Below are 19,368 nucleotides of genomic sequence, written 5' to 3'. Positions count from 1 at the left end.
GAGCAAAGTGCGAAGGCTTGTGAAGAGATGCAGCCCAGATGCACCCACAGGGACAGGCTCTCACAGCAGCGCCCACTGCCCTTGCTGCAGACATGGGGGCAGGGCCTCGGGGGGCAGTGGGTGCTGCTGAGAGAGCCACAGCTTGTGCCTCTTGCCCTCTGCCACGTACAGCCCCTCTGCTGCCAGCCTGGGATGGTCAGGGAGGGCAAGTCACAGGGGCTCACATTTCAAGTGCAGCCAGAAGCTGTAGGATTCTAGCCCGTCCCAGAGAGGTGCGTGTCTAAAGATTACCCAGCTCCCTCGGGCACAAACAGCCTGGGCTTCTGGGAGACTGTCAGCTTGATTTGGGCATCGGCGTCCGCGGGTGAAGCCCCTTCCTCAGGCGCCTGGCGTGGACGTCATGAGGCAGAGCCCCCGGGAGGGAAGAGGGCTCTTAACTGGGTTCACACACTAGAAATGCAGTTTCCCCCTCTCGGTATCCACGTCGCCTGCTGTCAACAAGCCCCTGCCACCCTGACCTGACTAGTCTCCTCTAGACAAGGAGCCTCTTGCTTTTCTGGTGCTTGTGTCTCCACCTAGCGCTCTGCAAACTTCACTTCAGTTCGCCCGATGAAGCAGCTAATGCCCAAATCAATCTATTCATCCCTAAGGTGCCACAGGACTCCCCTTTCTGCAGACACAGCCTGACCTAGCTCCCCTCGGAGACTTTCCTTAAGCAGTTTATCCCAGGGCTTGCCCACCCTGACAGGACGTGTTCCCTAATGTCCAACCTGACCCCCCGCTGCAGTGTCAGCGCTTTGCATTTCCTTCTCGCCCTGGCCTTGGAGCTTGACAAGAACAATTCGTCTCCCTCCTTGGAGCACCCGTTGAGGTGCTGAGAGCTGCGACCCTGGCCCCTCTGCCTTCTCTCCTGACTAAAGAGCCCCCATTTTTCAGGGTTCCCAGAGGTTTTCTAGACCTCGCATGCTTGTTGGAGCTGTTGGTCCCATGGCGAGCGGGGGCAGAGTCCAGAGTCGGCATTGGCTTCCCCACAAACGCCCTCCTAGCTGGAGCCGGACGTGTTAGCTCTTCTCGCGTGTGCCGAGCTCCCCGCAGGCAGAAACAACCAGGGGCCTCTGTAAGCCGGCTCTGCAGGATGCCCACTGCGCAGCCACTGGAGCCGCAGGGCCGGGGATCGCAAGCAGGGGCTCAGACAGCGCTTGGGGCCAGGGTGCCGGAAGACAAGCTTGTGGAAGGAGATTTGTGCTGCCTTTGTATTCGGTGGAGTCCAGTGAGAACTGGAACTCGTATCCTCCAGGGTCATGACCCAAGGTTCTCAGGCCTCTTGCATGTTACGTAGACATTATTCTCTTCTTCCCTGTCTCCCAGCCATGGCTCTCGGCTGCCCCTTCCTTGGCCCCAGGGCAGGCTGGGTGCCGTCCCGCGCCGTCTGCTGGGTCCGTGTGTGGCCGGGCCAAGGGTCACTCACTGAACCCTGCTTTGGACTTTCAGTTGCCCAGCGCATGAAGGAACTTCTGGACCTGAGAACCAAGAAGAATTCCAAGTCCAGGAAAAAGCGGAAGCAGAACACAGAGGATGAAGGTAACGAGAGCCTGGGGGGGCTGCCTGCGCCTGGTGTCTCAGCTTCTGCAATGAAACCTCAGATGCTGCAGATTACTTGCTGGGGGAGCCATTTGCCGGCGTAGCTCAGTCTTGGAGCATCAGTGTTCCCAGACTAGCCCCACCTGCAAAGCTGGCCAGACAGTTCTCCCGGCAGGACTCTGCTTCCCGGCGCTTGTGACAGTGCCAGACTTTCGCCTTTTGGTCTGAGAGCTTCTCTCCTGGGTCTGCCTCAGGCAGGGTTGTTTGAGACTTTCTGCCAAAAAGGAACAGCTGTTTCCGAGAGAGGGGCTGTGCGCCGGAACCGCTCCAGGGCCACCCTGCTTCGGCCCGGGAGCGCTGGGCGGCTGCTGGCCTGTGCGGGTGGGGCACACTGGGATCGCACTGGGCGCAAGCAGCAGGAGGGGGAAGTGGGTCTGGCAGCTGAGAGGCAGACCATGAAGGAGATTGGTGCGGGGCTGGGGCACCGGGTCATGGCGCCAACAATGGGAAAGCACTGACAGCTGGGGACCAGAACCCCCATGGGCCCGCTACTGGACGGAGGAAAGGAAGCCAAGCCCCTCCTGGTGGCTGAGGCCCTAAGCCCACGCCGGGCAGGTCCCTTGCATGTCGCTGCTCGCCCACTGCTTGGCTCACCCTGCTCTCGTCCCCAGGGCTAATCGGCGCTGGCTGCTGGGATCCCAGACACTGCATGTCCACTGGGATCCAGGCTCCCTCCAGGGAGCGAGACTGTGCACTTCCTGCTCCATCTCCGCTGGTCAGACCGGCCTGCCCAGGGGGATGCGCTAGGCCTGTGTATGGGACGACTGCTCCAAGTGCCCTGGAGAGGTGCCCATGCTGCCCTGAGCCCTGCTGCCTCCACTCCCCAGTCAGGAGAGTGCAGGGCCCCTCCCTGATAACCAATCAGCTTCCAACCCGTCCTGGGCCAGCCCCTCGGGGCTCATTAGAGCTGCCGGCACCGTGGCCTCGGTGGCCAAACCCAGGCGTGACGAGACCCAGGACAGTGGGAGGTCTGTGACGGGACACCTTGCAAACCCACCATTCCCTCCCACTGCTCCCTGCATCCCCAGCCAAACACAAGGGTGGCTAACCCCAGACGTGTCAGAAACCACAGGAAAGGCACCAAAATAGCATGAGGTTTGGGAGCCAGGAGACTGGCCTTTATTCTTGGCCCTTGCTGTGGCTGCCCGGAGAGGTGGCGTTCTCCAGCCAGGGCGGATTGATGTGAGTCCCCGAGTGGAAAGCCTCAATTTTAAATCCTCCATTTGAACCAACTTTGCCGTCTGCAGTTTAGTTATTTTCCAAGAAAAGGTCCATTCTCATTAGCTGACGTGACCATTAAACCTCTTGATTTGCACCTAAATGGAGCTAGATTTCACATCGCTTTTTGCTTCCTTGGCGGGGGCAGCAGAACTAGATACATGTATTTGTGCAGGTATCAAACTTAATATGTTCACATCATATATATAGTAGCCCAGTGTCTGTGTCTGTAACGCTGAACTGCTGGCTGTTCCCTCTGGGGGGCGCTGTTGCTGAACTGCTGGCTGTTCCCTCTGGGGGGGGGTGCTGTTGCTGAACTGCTGGCTTTTCCCTCTGGGGGGCGCTGTTGCTGAAATGCTGGCTGTTCCCTCTGGGGGGCGCTGTTGCTGAAATGCTGGCTGTTCCCTCTAGGGGGCGCTGTTGCTGAAGTGCCGGCTGTTCCTTCTAGGGGGCGCTGTTGCTGAAATGCCGGCTGTTCCTTCTAGGGGGCGCTGTTGCTGAAGTGCCGGCTGTTCCTTCTAGGGGGCGCTGTTGCTGAAGTGCCGGCTGTTCCTTCTAGGGGGCGCTGTTGCTGAAATGCTGGCTGTTCCCTCTAGGGGGCGCTGTTGCTGAAGTGCCGGCTGTTCCTTCTAGGGGGCGCTGTTGCTGAAATGCCGGCTGTTCCCTCTGGGCAGCCCGTGCTGCATGGGGAGTGCAGGGCTCAAACGGCCGCTTGCGCCGCTTGCTCCCCCACGGTGGCCTGGCTGAGCGGCGCAGAAGTCAACCGAGCGCCACGGCGGGAGGCGAAGGGGGGCGGGGCGGTGACATGTGGAGTGACAGCGGCTCCAGGCCTCGCCCCCTGGCTGTGAACATCACCGCCCCGCCCCCCTTCGCCTCCCGCTGTGGTGCTCGTCTGACTTCTGCGCCGCTCAGCCAGGCCGCCGTGTGGGAGCAAGCGGCGCAAGCGACCGTTTGGGCCCCGTGCTCCCCATGCAGCACGGGGAGTGTGGAGCCCAAATGGCTGATTGGGCTCCGCGGTCCCTCGAGTGAGAGGCAGGAGGTGGAGGGGAGAGAGAGAGACGGGAGGCTCAGGAGAGAAGACGGACGTGGAGGAGAGACCTGAAAATCGCGTCTTCTGACGGCTAATTGGCGAGTTTTATGAATAGCACGTTCTCGTGTGCTAGAAAACGGTGACTGATCTATTGCTTCGTTCCTGGCTAATTCACTTTTGGCTCATGATTTGTGTCCAGCGCATTCGTTCCATTAATTCACGCACTGAGCAGCACAGATTGCACAGTGCTCTGGATACACAGCTGCTCTTGTCCAGACCCGATTCACATTGCATCAAGTGAATCGGCCTGGTTAGTTCAGGTCAGGCCAGGAGGCGTTCCCGGGAAGCCTGCCCTGCACTACAAAATGGGGCGACCTCGCCGGGCTCGCATCTGCACTGGAATTTCTCTCCCACTGATGGCAGGCCCGGTTGCCGAGCGTGGTAACCGCACCCCCCAGGGGCCATTAACCCTGGGCAATGCCCTGAGGTCAGTGCAGTGCGAGTGCAGACTGTGCTACCTATGTTAACCTCGATGGTCCTCCAGCAGCTTTCCCACAATGCCTGACGCTGGCCGCTCTGGTCACAATCACGACTGCTCCACCGAGGGGTCGCACATGACAGAACCCTTCCACCCTCAACTGCTGGAAATGCCTTTTCCTTAATTCCCCCTTGGCAAGTGCATCTGGCAGCTCTCCCCTGCTGTGCACAACCGCCCAGCTGCCCACATGGCTAACACGTTCCACACACGCTCTGGCCTGGAGCAGCCAGGAGATGTGGGATCGTCTGGGCCTGTGGAGACAAGAGCTATGGAGCAGCCACAGAAATGGGGACGTCTCCGGGCTGATGGCTTGGGGGATGCAAGAGAAGGGGTAGGACAGGGACCCGCAGCAGTTCTGCATGAAGGCCAGGCAGGCCAACAAACACCCCAGCACTGCCCCATAGGCCTGCTGCCCTCACAGAAAGCTGCCTCCCATCCTTAGCAGAGACCCAGCACTGGCCTCGACAGGCCTCTCGCAGGAGAAAGACGGAGGAGCAGGGTGGGGCCATGCGAGCTGGAGGCCAGCTGCTCTGTGCCTGGCACTATCTGAGACGCCCTGGCGCCCAGTCCAGGTGAGCCAGAGGCAAGGGAAGGGTCAGTGGGTCTCCCACCACAGTGATGGTGCTCCAGAGTAGCAGGACGCCGCCATGGACGCTTCCCGTCCCTTGAATCCGCCCCAGGGCCTGGCACAGGCTGGGTGAGTCCCCAAGATCTCCTCTGGCACTTCGGCCTCCAGTGGTCATCGCTGGGCAGGCCACCGGAGAGCCTGCCTGGAGATGGCTGGAGTCCTGGCTCCATCGTGCCCCTTCCTGGCCCTCCCACACTGGCGGCAGTGGAGGAACACCACCCAGTCCTGCGCTGGCTCCGTCATGTCCCGTGGCAGTGGAGGCTTGTGCGTGTCCATGTTGTGCCTCCATGACAGCAGAGAGCCAGGCCCGTTGGGTGCTGCTGTCAGACATGCCGGCCCGCTGGGAAAGTCACGGGGCTGGTGGGATTTGTAAAGAAGGAATGAAAGTGACGGGACGTGGCCATGAGGCGATGGAGGACCTCAAGTCCCCCCACTTCTGCCTCCCCCCTGAATTGCCAGAACTTCCCGGGACAGTGCTGTGGGCAGAGGTGCATTGGATGCTGCGAAACGCGCCCCCCACGGCGCACACGAGGGAGCTTGCTGCCGACATAGCTTGTGTTGTGTCAGGTGTGTGGTGGGGGCAATGCCAAAGTGCAGGAGTTGCGTTCCTACTCGTCTGAGTCTCTGGAAGATGAGACCACGCTTTCCCAAGTGACTTAGGGTGTCCATCCAGCTTTTAAATGAGTAAATCGCAGCGCCCCCCCCCCCCAGCTGGGCGGGAGAGACATTTTCCTGCACTTCAACTCCCCATCAAGTTCTCAACCTTAATGAGCCCAAACGAAGAAAAGATTCGTTCCCATCGGCACCAGGGGCTGCCCTCTGCCAGCCACTGTCTCCGTTCTGGTGGCAATTTTCACCCCCTCTGCCGTGTTGCTCTTCTCCCTCGCCCCATCCAATCCCATTGCTCCCCAGCCCTTGTCTTTCATCTACTTGTGTAACCCACAAGGAACGGATGGGTCTCTGTGCCCACAGGCAAATGGACAGGGCAGTGTGAGTGCCCAGAGCAGTCCTGAAGCCGAGGCGGGTCTATGCACACGCGCCAACAACCGCAGGCCGCCCTCAGTCGACCCCCCTCTCGATCCCCGAGGATTGCTCAACCTAAGGGGCGTCTGTTCCTGACAGAGCCGGAGTCGCGTCGGGGGCCGATCGGCTGTTGGACGAACACGGCTGTGCGTATGTGCGGGAGGGAGCAATTGCACGTTTCGGCCTTGGCAAAGTGTCTGTAACAGCTTGGCAGGCTGCCAGAGGTTTTAGTCGTTCTAAGAGGCACAAGTTTCATGAAGCTGGAAGACTCTGAGGGCGTCACCTAAATGAAACGCTGAGTGAAAGCAGAGTGTTTGATTTCAACCCCCCAGTGCTGGGAGCCCTGAAGCAAGCTTTGGATGTGGCAGAGAACCACACGGACAGCTCGATATCCGTCTCTAAAGCAAACAGGTCGGGCTTGAAATGAAACGGGCCAACAGTGTTGGAATAACTCGGTAATCGTGGCCAGTCAACGCAGAGATCTCTCTTGGTGCCGAGCTGGACATTTGGTGAGTGCAGACTGGCTGCTCTTTACCCTCCCTGCTAGCTGAGCGTCGTGCAAGTCACAGCGACGTTCCCTGCGGGACCTGTGGGGTCTTGTTAAAGCTCCTACGACGCCATGCGAGGCTGTGATCAGCTTACAGCTGAACCTCAGAGACAGGAATGCTGGAGTTATGAGCAGAACAGTCAGCCGCACACCCCCATGGAACCGGAAGTACAGTCAGGTGGTGACAGACAGACGCGCAGCAGAGAACTGTTTTAAATTAAACTACTAAAAAAAGGAGGTTTTTAAAAATGGTTTTGTTTAAATTGAGAGGATTCAAAGCTGCATTTTTCTTCCACGTGGCGACGTTTTGCAGCTGGGCTAAGTCAATGTTCCGTTGGCAGCTTTGAAAGAACGGCCGGAGCGTTTGTTCCGAGTTACCAGCAACCCAGGGCCAGGTGTTCATAGCGCGGAGGTTCAGCTGTGTCACGGAGCCCCTGCGAGGCTGATGTGTAACTGCTGGAGAGCTGCGCTCTGCCCACACGTGCTGTGCTCGGCTTTGGCTAGAAGAGAAGGGAGCCGCTCCCCTCCGGTTCCCTGGCCTTTCGAGTTGTGCTCTGCCACAGGCATCCCGGGCGGGGGCTCCTGCTCCGGTCAGGCAATGCTGGGTGGATGGCAGTCTCCATCTTGCCCCTCGCAGTAACATGACCTGCGTCCGCCCTGCTGTGGGGACTTCATGGTCTTTGCGAGCTCTGGTGCAGCAGGGAGCCATGCTCCAGCCGAGGGGGGTAGCATAGCCAAGGTGCTGACTCAGGGTGTCTGCGCAGCCCACGGCAGCGGGGCCGAGCCAGGTGCCAGAGTCTCCTCACACTGCCAGTAGCCGTGCAGACAGTGCCCTCAGGCAGCACGCCCTTGTAGGCAGCACCCCTGGATTCCGGCCTGAGCCCCACGTCTGCCCAGGCTGCAGCCAGTGAGGCAGATGCTCCAGCTCAGGGTACGAGCCACCCACCTCCCGGTGTATCTGGGTCCTGGCTGCAGCTTGCTGGAGGATCTGGGATTAGATCGGGGGCCATTGGAAATGTCACTGACAAGCACCTTTTCTGGGCCCCCAAGCACTCCCGAGTGAGGTTCAAATCTGACCATTTTCCAGTGGACCCCGCACTGCGGGGTCTCGTGACACGTCTGTGATTGACAGGCTCACACCAGACTGGGGGCGGTTCGTCCCCCAAACTGACTCATCCGCCACTCACTCAGCTCTGTCTGGGTCCTTTTCCTTGCTAATGTCCAGGCCAGGCAGGGACCCCAGCGCAGCCGAGACAGCGAGCTGGGAACGCGCAAAGTCCCTGGGAAGACTCCGTCCCCTGCTCTGCCAGGGGGAAGGCGGAGTGCCAGTGCCCGAGGGCTTTGGAGCAGTGGCTGTTGAGCCACATGCGAGCAGGGCGTCTCCCGGGGCCGCCAGCCGAGGACACGAGGGGCGATGCCTGTCTGCTGCGTGCTCACCTCGGAGCCTCCTGGCCCCTCGTGTCTGTGTGTGCTAAGAGAGGGACTCACTGCGGGGCTGAGGCAGGCACAGACTGTCCCTCTGGTTCAATAGCTCTGTGCCCCAGACTCCAAGCTTTCAAACTCCCCCTGCGCCTCTCCTGCCTCAGTGGAACTCGTGTGCTGGCTCACTTCTCTTCTCCATGTGCCAGGGACTCAACACCATAAATACCTAAGAGGGAAGCCGTGAGACCTGGGCTCCCCCATGTCCCGTACAGGGGCCCCCCACTTGCACAGCAGCCATCGCTGGCAGTGAGCGCCCCTGAAACCACGGTGCCTGTCCCGGGACCAGCCATACTGAAAAGCAAGGGCCTTGCTTGGCTGGAGAGTAACCCCCTGTGCCAGGCACACGCAGCTCCTTGTCCCACCCCGCTGCCAGGCACCTCCTCCCCAAATTGTGCCCTGCATGCTCCCTGTGACTGGTACACGCAGCTCCTCGTCCCGCCCTGCTGCCAGGCACCTCCTCCCCGAGCTGTGCCCTGCTCGCCCCTGTGACTGGTACACGCAGCTCCTCGTCCCGCCCTGCTGCCAGGCACCTCCTCCCCAAATTGTGCCCTGCATGCTCCCTGTGACTGGTACACGCAGCTCCTCGTCCCGCCCCGCTGCCAGGTGCCTCCTCCCCGAGCTGTGCCCTGCTCGCCCCTGTGACTGGTACACGCAGCTCCTCGTCCCGCCTCTCCCCGCTGCCAGGCACCTCTTCTCCAAATTGTGCCCTGCACGTCCCCCTGTGCCAGGCACAGGCAGTTCTTCATCCCACCCCGCTGCCAGGTGCCTCCTCCCCAAGCCGTGCCCTGCACATCCCCTGGCATTTGGAGCCATTGCTGGGGGCAGAAGGTTGATCCATGTCCCTGCAGGCTGCTGCACAGGCTCCACCATCTCCCCTTGTGGCACCTCCCCCTGGCGCTCGGAGCCATTGCCGGGGGCAGAAGGTTGATCCACATCTCAGTTCCAGAGGATGCCCCTTTTCTTCTGCCACCTCCCCAGGACCATCGTCAGCATCCAACAAGTTCCTGGAGCCAGACCTCGTTCTCCTGGACATCCCGCTGGAGTCTGGACAAGTGGGCCAGGTGGCCCCACCCTGCAGCACACCTACTGTCAAAGGCCTGGGGCCACTCCCATGGGGCCCACCACACCTGGGGACCATGAGATCCCTGCCACTGCCACCAGGCACAAACTCAGGCATCCTACCAGCCGTCCCACTCACCCACTGGCACTGCCAGCGTTGCAAGGGGGCACCAAATGGTTCTCGCTGGTCCCTCTGGGGAGTCCTGGCCTGATGAAGTGACCATCGCCAGCAGGCAGGTAGCAGCAAACCTGGACACACCATTGCAGGAGGCTGGGGACCTGCACCACCAACTTCTGGACGTGCTTCAGAACCAGGGGCTGTCTTGAGTAGCTCTGCCTGCCAGCAAGGCCACCCTCCACGTGGTGCGAGCACGGGGCACACGCCTGCCTCTGTGCCTTCACACATGCACAGGCGTGTGCTGCGGCTTTGACATGCAGCGGCCTGTAACGCCAGGCAGGCAGAAGGTCTGCGGTCCGGAGACCTGCGATGCCAAGGAAGCACGTGAAGGTTTCCCCTCCTTCCGTGAACACGTCGGCATTCTAGGCCACTTCCCACGCCCAAGAAGACTGCAGGAGGCTTCCTGTCTGACTGGGTCCGCTCTGTGCCCTTCTGCTCGGGGCATGGAAATGCACCCCCGAGCAATGTCACTGCACCGCCCACTGCCCAGGGTGGGCAGAACGAGGCTGGGGCGGGGCCTGTCGACAGAGCCGCTAGCGCCGGGTGCTGGGCCGGCAGGAGCTCTGCTGTCGGCACAGCGAGGTGCTTCAGTCATGCAGCAGGCGGCTGCCGTGCAGCAGTGTGGCCAAACCGTGAGCTGCTGCTAAATCTCACCGGGTCGCCGTGAGACGAGCCTCTTGGTCTGCCCCATGCGGGCCTGCTCCTTGACCTGGGGTTCAGAACACTGTGATCACTGGCTCCCAGCGCTCAGGGACCCGCCTGCCCAGCGAGACCTGCCGTGAGTTTCCACTCCTTGCCCAGGAGGCGAGTGTGGTCTGTGGCACTCTGCACCGGGCTGGCTGAATTCTGCAGCTAATCGGTCACCGCTGGAACTTCAGGTTGCCTCCTCCCAAGCGAGATCCAAGGCTGGCGCCGTTGGCTGCTAGTTTTGCTGTAAATGTCTGAGTTAAAAATTCACATTTTGAGGCTCTTGGCCCAGCGAAGCTTGTTTCCTAGAACAGTTGCAGAAAAGAGCCGTCAAGGGGGCATGAAGCATGTTAAACTGACACATGAACGCTCAGGCCTTGTCTGCGACAACCCACCGGCTTCGCCCCGATAAACCGACGTCCGGGCGCTGGCCCACGACTCCGGTACCTGCCAGGCGAGGAGAGTAGGTGGAGTCGTCAGGAGGCAGCCCCTGCAGATCTTACCACGTGGGCACCAGCTGTGCCATCGGCAGGGGGCAGCTGCGCAGGGCGTGTAGTGCAGACGAGGCTTCGGGTGGCTTCATTCCATCCAGCACTTGCCCAGCTCTAAGGCCACCTAGTAAGAGTCCCTGTGGGGTCCGTGAGGTAACTCACCAGGGTCGCCCCAACCGACCAGCCCGGCTTCCCGGGGGCTTTGGGAGGCAAAGAAGCGCGAAGAGGCCAGTTACAAAAGGCTCCTGTGTTCGGTTGACGGTACAAACACGTTTCTAGCCTGTGCCCCTTCCTGTAAACAGCCCCTGCTCTGCGGCCCAGCCTGGCAGGCAGCTTGCAGGGCTGAGCGATTGTGAATGGGTGTTGTCAGTGCGTGTGCTCGTCGTTCTGGAGAAAAGAGGCGTCAGGGCAAGAACGGGCGGGGGTGGGGCGGGGATCTCTCCCTCTGCATGTGGATGATGCGTGTGAATCAGTGGGTGTGTTCTCCTGTGGGCAGGGCCCGCTGCCCAGCCTCTGCACTGGTCACTTGCGGCTCCAGGAACCCGGCTGCCATCTCCTGCCCCGGGCACATGGCCTCCGTCTCAGGTGCGACTCAGCGCAAGTGCCTGTGGCTGGGCGTGTGCTGCAGACGTAGTGAGGCGGGGGCTGCAGAAGGACGTGGCGCTGGACACGTGGGCCCCCCGCGCCCCGGGGATACAGGGTCAGAGTGGCTGGGTCCTGGGGCGGGGCGGATCCACGTGCTTTGAGCCAGCCCCAGGGAGTGGACATCTCATGGCCCTGCCACCAGGCTGGGGCTGCCGGGCTCCCCAGGGGAGGCAGAGGCAGAGGGTGCCGGCTGCGGGAGCAGTGCCCCAGCCTGCCGGGGAAAGCAGAGAGAGGAGTTCGGGGTGTGGCATGGGGCCAATCTTGCCCACGTCGTGCAGGCTCCTTTTCAAGCCCAGAGACTCACGGGTGTCGGGGGGGGGCAGAGTCCAGGGGCTGCCGGGAGACCCCCGTGCCGCATTGGTGGCAACAGCACTTTCCTCTGGGCTCTGGGGGCCATAGCACTGACCAGCCTGTCTCCCTCCCCCTAGGTTTGCCCATCAGCACCTACGCCAGGTTCTGCTACCGGAAGCTGCAGAAGGTGGCGGTCACGGGGGGCAAGAAGGTGAGAGGCTCGCGGTGCCAACGGGCTTTGCTCTCCCAGTGCACACGTGGCAGGGCTGCTCCCGGCTCCTGTGGCTCTGCCTTAGCCATGGGAACTGGCTGCAGGAGGGAGAGGAGACACTCCCCCCGCCCCGGGGAGGTCTGATCCCCAGCCTCGGTCCCCCAAGGGTCCCGCCAGGGTTACAGCAGCGAGTGTGCAGGGTGCGCCTGGCCCGGGGGAAGGGCCGCTCCCCCTGTACCACCGACAGGTCCCACGGGGCTGGCCTGACAGCTGTGTTTCCCGGCACTTGTGGCTCTCCTGGGAGTGGAGGCTGGGCCAGGAAAGGGCCGTTCCCCTGGGGCTCCAGCGGCACCTGCCCTGAGGAATTGGATCGGGAGAAGGTGGCTTGTCCCAGTTCCCTGGGCCCTTCTGTCCAGCGGGAGCTCTGGGGGGTAGCAGGGCCCAGCCCCCGCAGCAGGAACTGCCAGTGCGTGTACACCCTGCCCCGCATGGCCGGCCGGCAGAGGGAGGCTTCCAAGCTGCTCTCGGCCCCCAGCTTCAGCTGCGGCGCTGCAGGTCCGTGCCGTCTTGGGCCTTCCAGCTGCACTGAGGCGAGCAGCCATTTGGTTTCTCCATTCGCCCTGGGCAATTAGCAGGTGTTGGTCCCATAACAGCTGCTGCCTCGCCCCCCTCGTCTGAGGTGAGTCAGCTTCTTGTCAACCTTCTTCGGGTGCCCAGCTGGAGCCTGATTTTCAGAGGTGCTCAGGGCCTGTGACAATCTGGCTCAGAAGCGCTGCAGGCTGGACACCCAGGGTATGTCTGCCCCTGGCGACAGAGGCATGGAAACTAGTTTACCCGGCATAGTCAGGGATTTAAATAATCCCCGCTTCATTAAAATAAACATGGCTGCTGCGCCATGCCGACGATCAGCTGATCTGGCACAGTGCGGCAGTCTAGACGCGGATCTGTCGGCTGGGGAAGCCTTTGCCGACCGATCCCTTATGCCTTGTGAAACGAGGGTTACAGGATCGGTCGGCAAAGGCTTCCCCAGCCTGAGCCCCCGACCGGATCAGCTGATCGTCGGCACAGCGCGGCGGCCATGTTTATTTTAATGAAGCGGGCATTATTTAAATCCCCGCTTCTTTGCCTATGCCGGGTAGCCTGATCTACATGCCTGCGTCGCCAGAGACCCCAGGAAATGGCTGTAGACAGGTGTTAGCTCTGTTTTCCCGCGTCCCGTCGCCTAGAGCTGCTCTAAGGGGCGTGAGCCCCTGCTGGCCTTCAGGGGCCCCAGGACCGAGCTCATCCTGCTGCTGCCCCACGCCATGCAGCCTGGCCAGGGCACGGGACTGGCTCCCACCTGGAGAAGATCAGACTGTGGCTAGGACCAGCCAGGCCCATAGAGCTGCCCCCAGATCTCTGCCTCTGCCTGCCTGGGGCGGCAATACAGCATGAGCTCACGGGTCTTCACTCTGCCCACAGGGCCTCCGGAAACCCACGCTGGAGGAGATCACGCTCGCCAGGAGCGCCATTGTGACGCCCTCGCTGTTCGGCAGCTCTCTGGAAGAAATCATGTCCCGGCAGCAGGCCGTGTTCCCGAAGAACAAGCTGCCGTGGGTGCAGACCCAGCTGTCTCAGCAAGTCCTGGCCCTGGGGGGAGAGCAGGCTGAAGGGATCTTCAGGTTAGCTTAGGGGTGGTGGCTTTCGGGCTGAGCAGAGGCAGAAGGGGGGGTCCCCACAGCTCTCCCTGCCCCACCCCCCAGCACTGTACTCACTCACCAGGAGCCTCCGCTCCCGTGCGACAGAGCCGGCCTAAGCCTCTGCCTGGCACCCCACCGTGGCTCCCTTGCACCAGCTGTCCCAGGCACCTCTCCTCTGGGCGGTGGGATGAGCCACCTGCCCCACTGGCTCGGCAGAGCCCTGCTGTTCCAGCAGGGGCAGGGATGGGTCAGGCAGTGGGGGAGTGCTGGCGCCGGGGCGAGTCTGGCAGGGGAATTCAGAAGGGCCATCTGAGTTTGAGCGGAATTAGAAACAGCAGCCCTGTGCATGCTGCCAGCCTGGAAACTCCCCTCCTGCTGCCCGGCTCGCTCGGCAGCCCGCGGGCACTCAGTCCTGTGCCGGGTTCTCTCTGCTTTCAGAATACCCGGCGACATCGACGAAGTCAACGCACTGAAACTGCAGGTAGACCAGTGGAGGATCCCCAACAACCTCAGTGACCCCAATATCCCAGGTAGGACAGCAGAGGGGATGGCCATGTAGCATGTGCGCCGGGTTAGATGGGCTTCCAAGGCAGCGTGAGAGCACAGGAGATATGCAGCCGGGCGGCGGCGGGGCAGGGCACTCAGGCGCCGCAGACGGAGCCGGACGGGGCAGGGCCAGGTGCTCAGGCACCTCAGACAGAGCTGGGCAGGGCAGGGCCCGGTGCTCAGATGGAGCTGGGCAGGGCAGGGCCAGGGACTCAGGCGCCGCAGACAGAGCCGAGCGGGGCAGGGCCGGGTGCTCAGGCACCGCAGACAGAGCTGGGCAGGGCAGGGCAGGGCCAGGGACTCAGGCGCCGCAGACAGAGCCGGGCGGGGCAGGGCCGGGTGCTCAGGCACCGCAGACAGAGCCGGGCGGGGCAGGGCCGGGTGCTCAGGCACCGCAGACAGAGCCGGGCGGGGCAGGGCCGGGTGCTCAGGCACCGCAGACAGAGCCGGGCGGGGCAGAGCCGGGTGCTCAGGCACCGCAGACAGAGCCGGGCGGGGCAGGGCCGGGTGCTCAGGCACCGCAGACAGAGCCGGGCGGGGCAGGGCCGGGTGCTCAGGCACCGCAGACAGAGCCGGGCGGGGCAGGGCCGGGTGCTCAGGCACCGCAGAGAGAGCCGGGCGGGGCAGGGCTGGGTGCTCAGGCAGCGCAGACGGAGCCGGGCGGGGCAGGGCCGGGCGCTCAGGCAGCGCAGACGGAGCCGGGCGGGGCAGGGCCGGGTGCTCAGGCAGCGCAGACAGAGCCGGGCGGGACAGGGCCAGGTGCTCAGGCAGCGCAGACAGAGCCGGGCGGGGCAGGGCCGGGTGCTCAGGCAGCGCAGACAGAGCCGGGCGGGGCAGGGCCGGGTGCTCAGGCGCCGCAGACAGAGCCGGGCGGGGCAGGGCCGGGTGCTCAGGCAGCGCAGACGGAGCCGGGCGGGGCAGGGCCGGGTGCTCAGGCAGCGCAGACAGAGCCGGGCAGGGCAGGGCCGGGCGCTCAGGCACCGCATACGGAGCCGGGCGGGGGCTCAGTGCAAGCTGCTCTCCTGCGAGCGCCCGGCTCTGTGGGACAGGGAGACCAGCGGCCAGTTCCCACACTCGGCCCAGGGCCACCAGCGGCCGGTCAGAGGGAGCCAGACTCGCATGCTGACGGGAGGTCTGGTCTCTCCGCAGCCTCCCTGCTGAAGCTGTGGTACCGGGAGCTGGAGGAGCCCGTCGTGCCCCCGCAGTTCTATGCCGAGTGCATCCGCAGGTGCCAAGACCCTGACGCCGCTGTGGCTGTGGTGCAGCTTCTGCCAGAGTTCAACAGGCTGGTCCTGTGCTACCTCATCCACTTCCTGCAGGTGAGCCCCTCCGCCCACTCAGGGGCCCTGTTCCCTGTGCAGAATGGAGCCATTCCAGCCGGGCTGCTCCCTCCCAAGCTCCAAGGATCGCACCGCGAAGCCCTCTGATCAATGTTCTCTCCAAGGTTTTCCATCTGTGTGCAGAATAGATTTGTTACATGCACCTAGGCATGTGCAGATGTGCACCACCACATGAAACACATGGCGCTGGCTGTGGGTGCTCCTGGGAGGCTGCCCAACTTCTCAGCTTACAGGGAACACTGCCTCTGGCCCCAGGGAGGCTCCCATGCCCCAGCCCCACATGCTGCTTCAGGATTCCCTTTGTGATGGGCTGGCCCAGAGAAATCCCCTTGCGGTTATCCCCTAGGGTGCTGATCAAGCCATGATGCCCATCTTCTCGGGCTCCCCACCACCCACCCCTGCAGGGCCAGAAGCTCTGGTCTCCATTAGCCAAGGCCCAGAGTTGGGATTACTGCCCCCTGCAGAGCAACACAGACACGTAGGTCAGTTCAGCTCTGGGAGGGCTCAGCACGCAGGAACCAACCCCCCCAAAGGGATGAAAACCCCAAACAAACCCACCTTCTCCTGGGTCAGAGTTTTACCCAGAGAAAGCTCCAGCATCAGCCCCTTTCTCACTGAACGAGAGAGAGGCCCAGACACTGCCCACCCCACAAGTAACAGTTATTTACACTGGGCTGGACAAGACACAGAAGTGTTTTTATCCAGTTTAAAAATCGGACTGAAGTGGTTCCAAGTGAAAACAGACAGATCCAAGTAAGTTACAATAAACACAAGTTGCCGGCTAGTTCTAACAACTGAGAAACGTGTCACATGCACGTTCTTACTCTGACCAATTGATCTTATCTCAGGTAAAAAGCTCCAAGTCTGAGCTGATCTTTACTCTGGCCTGAGTCCACAGCTTTGCAGAGCCCTTTGTGGCCAGGTTTCTTCCTGAGGAAGGACCAGTCACACTTTGGGCTCACTGGACAAACAAGACTATTCCAAGGTGGTTGGTTTGAGTACTGAGCCAAAGTATCGCTACTGGCCTCCTCTGCACAGTCACACTCCAGTGCTGCATTTCCATATGTCTGATTTCACGTACAAGGATGATGCATGCACACAAATACGATAAACTCGTTCAGCAGATTGTATCTGTACAATGGATATGGCACATGACCTGTTTTGCATAAAGCGCCTTTGAGTTATGCATATTCATATCCATAAGCCATTTTTTTTTCATAAAGCAACAGGGTTGTAACTCATGACACTGTGATCTGCAGCCTTGCACACTGGCTGCCCCCTGGACCGAGGCCTGTTCCCGTGGGCCTAGCTGCTTCCCGTCCACTCCCCTTTGCTCTGGCTGAATCTCCTGCTCTCCTCTCGCAGATCTTTGCTCAGCCGACCAACGTGGGCAAGACAAAGATGGATGTGAACAACCTGGCCATGGTGATGGCCCCGAACTGCCTGCGCTGCGAGTCTGACGACCCCCGGGTCATCTTTGAGAACACCCGCAAGGAGATGTCCTTCCTGCGTATGCTCATTGTGCACCTGGACACTGGCTTCATCCCAGGGCTGGTGTGAGCAGCTGGACCCAGGGCTGCCGGGGGGAGATCACGCGGGCTAGTCACCCAGGACTCACCCGCACGAGGGTGTAGGCTCCGGTTCCCTGCTCTAGGATTGCTGCCACTCACGAGGGCCAGTGTAAACGGGGGAGCATGGGAGCAGCTGGCCAGCGCCGGGGCGTCGGGAGCATGGTGCTGACTTGTAGCGCTGATGGGTTCGCTGGGGGTTGGGCAGGAGCGACGCGCTCTTGGCAACAGGAACCTTTCTGCTGCTCTGCAGTCTGTGGATGGGCGTGTTCCCGGCGCATGCCCGTTCACTGCCGCTGGCTGTCAGCGGGCTCCTCTCTGCCAGGCGGCAGCTGGGTGCTGCAGTTCCCAGCCAAGGGAGCCCGGCCACGCACGCGCCACGCTCAGCAGCTGCTGGCACAGCGCCGGGAGGACTCTGCAGGGAGGGGCTTTGGTGCTCAGGCTGGTAGTGGCCTGGAGCTCTCTGCGGCCGTGCAGGGCTGCCCAGAGCACCTGCAGCGGGCGCACTAGGCCAGAGCCCTCTGCTGCCTTCCGCCGCTGGGACCCAGGGCCCACTGGGCCCACTCTGGCAAGCGGCCTCGCAGCTGCTGCCCCAATCGGCTTCCCCCAGGGACCTGGCTAGGAGTGTGGGTCTGTCTCCGCTCCTCATGTGCCTTAGTGCAGACAGTGGGCCATGGGCGTGGGGGTCACAGCCAGGGCAGGGCTCTCACGTCCCTTCCCCATCCCACCAAGGAGGCAATGCGGGCTGTTCCCACTGCCCAGTGCTGTCTGCATAGACACCTCCCCAGGGCTGTTCTATGCTGACCTAATCCTGTGGGACTAGCCAGGAGAGGCTCCCCAAGCAAGGGGGGGCGCCCTAGGGGCCCCCTTCTCCATCTCCTGGGAAGAGGGGAAAGTCGTTTGGCCAGGCCCCCCCGAGTGGCCCGAGGTCCATGGAGCTGGCGTGCGGCAGAGCAGCAGCTCCTGGCCTGGAATGATGGCCGGTTGCATCTTGCGCCAGCACTGCGCTGCGGCCGGAGGGGGAGGCGGTTGGTGCGGGAGAGGGCTGGGCCAGTAGGCCCTGTTGTGCTGGGAGGTGTCGGAGAGTTTCTTTCCAGGCTGAGCCAGGCTGTGTCCGTCGTGTGCCGGGGTCCCCCTCAATTCTGCCGCCTCCCTGCCCTGTGCCGCCAGGCAGCGGGCTGGGCCCCGTGAAGCCGGAAGGCAGCCAGCATGGCAGGGTGATCCGGGGCTGGCTGCCAGGGGTGGCTGTGGCTATGGCTGGCCGTGTTCGTTAGCGTCCCCAGTGCTCTGGGCCAGTGAGACTGTGGTGAGCCACAGTGAGGGGTGTGGAGTGAGGCTGCAGTGGGAGCATGTTGGTTTGCCCTGGGCCTCCAGCCAGTCTCCCATTCCTGTCCAGGGCTGCTCCTGGGCTTTTCCGCACGGTTCTTCTGTCCCGGGCCAGGTCTCTGCGCCTCGGGGGTGTTTGTCCAGCTCGCTGCTGCCTGCAGGGTCCAAAAGCATCTTCCCGCCTGTGCCTGCAGATCCCCGAGCCCAGCCGCGCCACTTGTCGGGTCCAAGCACTAGCCAGCCTTCTCCTGACTGGAAACGTGCGTGGGGCGGGGCTGCAGGGACTCGACTCTGGCCGGCAGATGCACTGCACGGGGTCTGTCTGCTCACGCCAGAGCCCAGGCAGCTCAGGACACTTGTGCCTTATGAAACTGAGGAGACAGGGAGCCCTGGGGGGCAAGATCTTCAGCCAAAGTTGGGGCTGGGCCCTTTCAAGCCAGGGGCCAAAGTGCCTCTCCTGGTACCAGGTGCGTGGGGCTGGTGTCCTGGGCCAGGAAATCCCTGCTCCTCGGGTCACAACCCTGGGGCTGGCCTGATGCCGACGGGCCTGGCGAGCGCCTGCTTCCTGCTCTCACCCCGCTGCCGGCAGCAAGCCAGTCAGCTCCTCTGGCTGCCACAGGAGGGGAGAATGTATGCAGCTTCTTGCACCCTGAACGCTGCCCCCGGCTCTCAGACTAGCCCTGGGCCACAGCACAGGGTGCCAGGCCCTCGCCCCAACCCAGCTGGAGGGCTTGCTCCTGCCTGACCCAGAATCCCTTTGATTGGGTGGGAGATGTGCAGGTGTCCCAGGGCTGTAAACCGCAGCCAGCAACACTGTGGGCAAGGACTCGGCTTCTGCTCGCCCTGCGGTGAGCAGAAACACCTCTCGTCCTGTTGGATCAGTGCTTGTTGCCAGGACTGTCACATGGGCCGACACGTTACACTGGATATTGTTTTCTTTTTTGCCAATCAGTTTGTAAATGTGAACCCACCGGAGCAGCCCCTCCTCTGTGATCAGAATCATTAAAACCTCATCCCTGCTGCACATTTTCAGAGCTTGGATCGTCTGTGTGGAGCTTCCTTTTTCAGCAGGTGCACGACGGAGTTTAGAGAGGGAGTCCTCCAGGTAGAGGAGAAGCAGATACAGGACCCTTGAGGGAAGTGGGTGTTGTGTTTGGGGCTTTCTTGCTTTGTGCTGAGCTTGTGTGTGTGTGAGTGAGGGTTGGGGTGTGTTCTTTTTTTGCTTTTGTTTGTTTTTTCC

The 19,368-nt window shown here is 62.0% G+C and overlaps 1 protein-coding gene across 1 annotated transcript in view; it reads left to right on the top strand.

Moving 5' to 3' along the window:
- The window catches only part of LOC102457791 (rho GTPase-activating protein 39-like), a 67,902-nt gene extending 48,735 nt beyond the window's left edge, over positions 1-19,167 (top strand). Inside the window, exons 5-10 of the mRNA XM_075901474.2 lie at positions 1,492-1,581; positions 11,596-11,669; positions 13,131-13,330; positions 13,787-13,878; positions 15,044-15,213; positions 16,600-19,167. Coding sequence (XP_075757589.2) covers positions 1,492-1,581; positions 11,596-11,669; positions 13,131-13,330; positions 13,787-13,878; positions 15,044-15,213; positions 16,600-16,794 — 821 coding nt within the window. The 3' untranslated portion in view covers positions 16,795-19,167. The remainder of the gene's footprint in view (positions 1-1,491; positions 1,582-11,595; positions 11,670-13,130; positions 13,331-13,786; positions 13,879-15,043; positions 15,214-16,599) is intronic.
- Positions 19,168-19,368: the final 201 nt, after the last annotated feature.

Source organism: Pelodiscus sinensis, chromosome 17, assembly GCF_052426305.1.
Source record: "Pelodiscus sinensis isolate ZL-2025 chromosome 17, ASM5242630v1, whole genome shotgun sequence".
Classification (NCBI taxonomy): domain Eukaryota; kingdom Metazoa; phylum Chordata; order Testudines; family Trionychidae; genus Pelodiscus; species Pelodiscus sinensis.
Note: the sequence above shows the minus strand (reverse complement) of the source record. Positions and strands in the feature narration are given on the sequence as shown.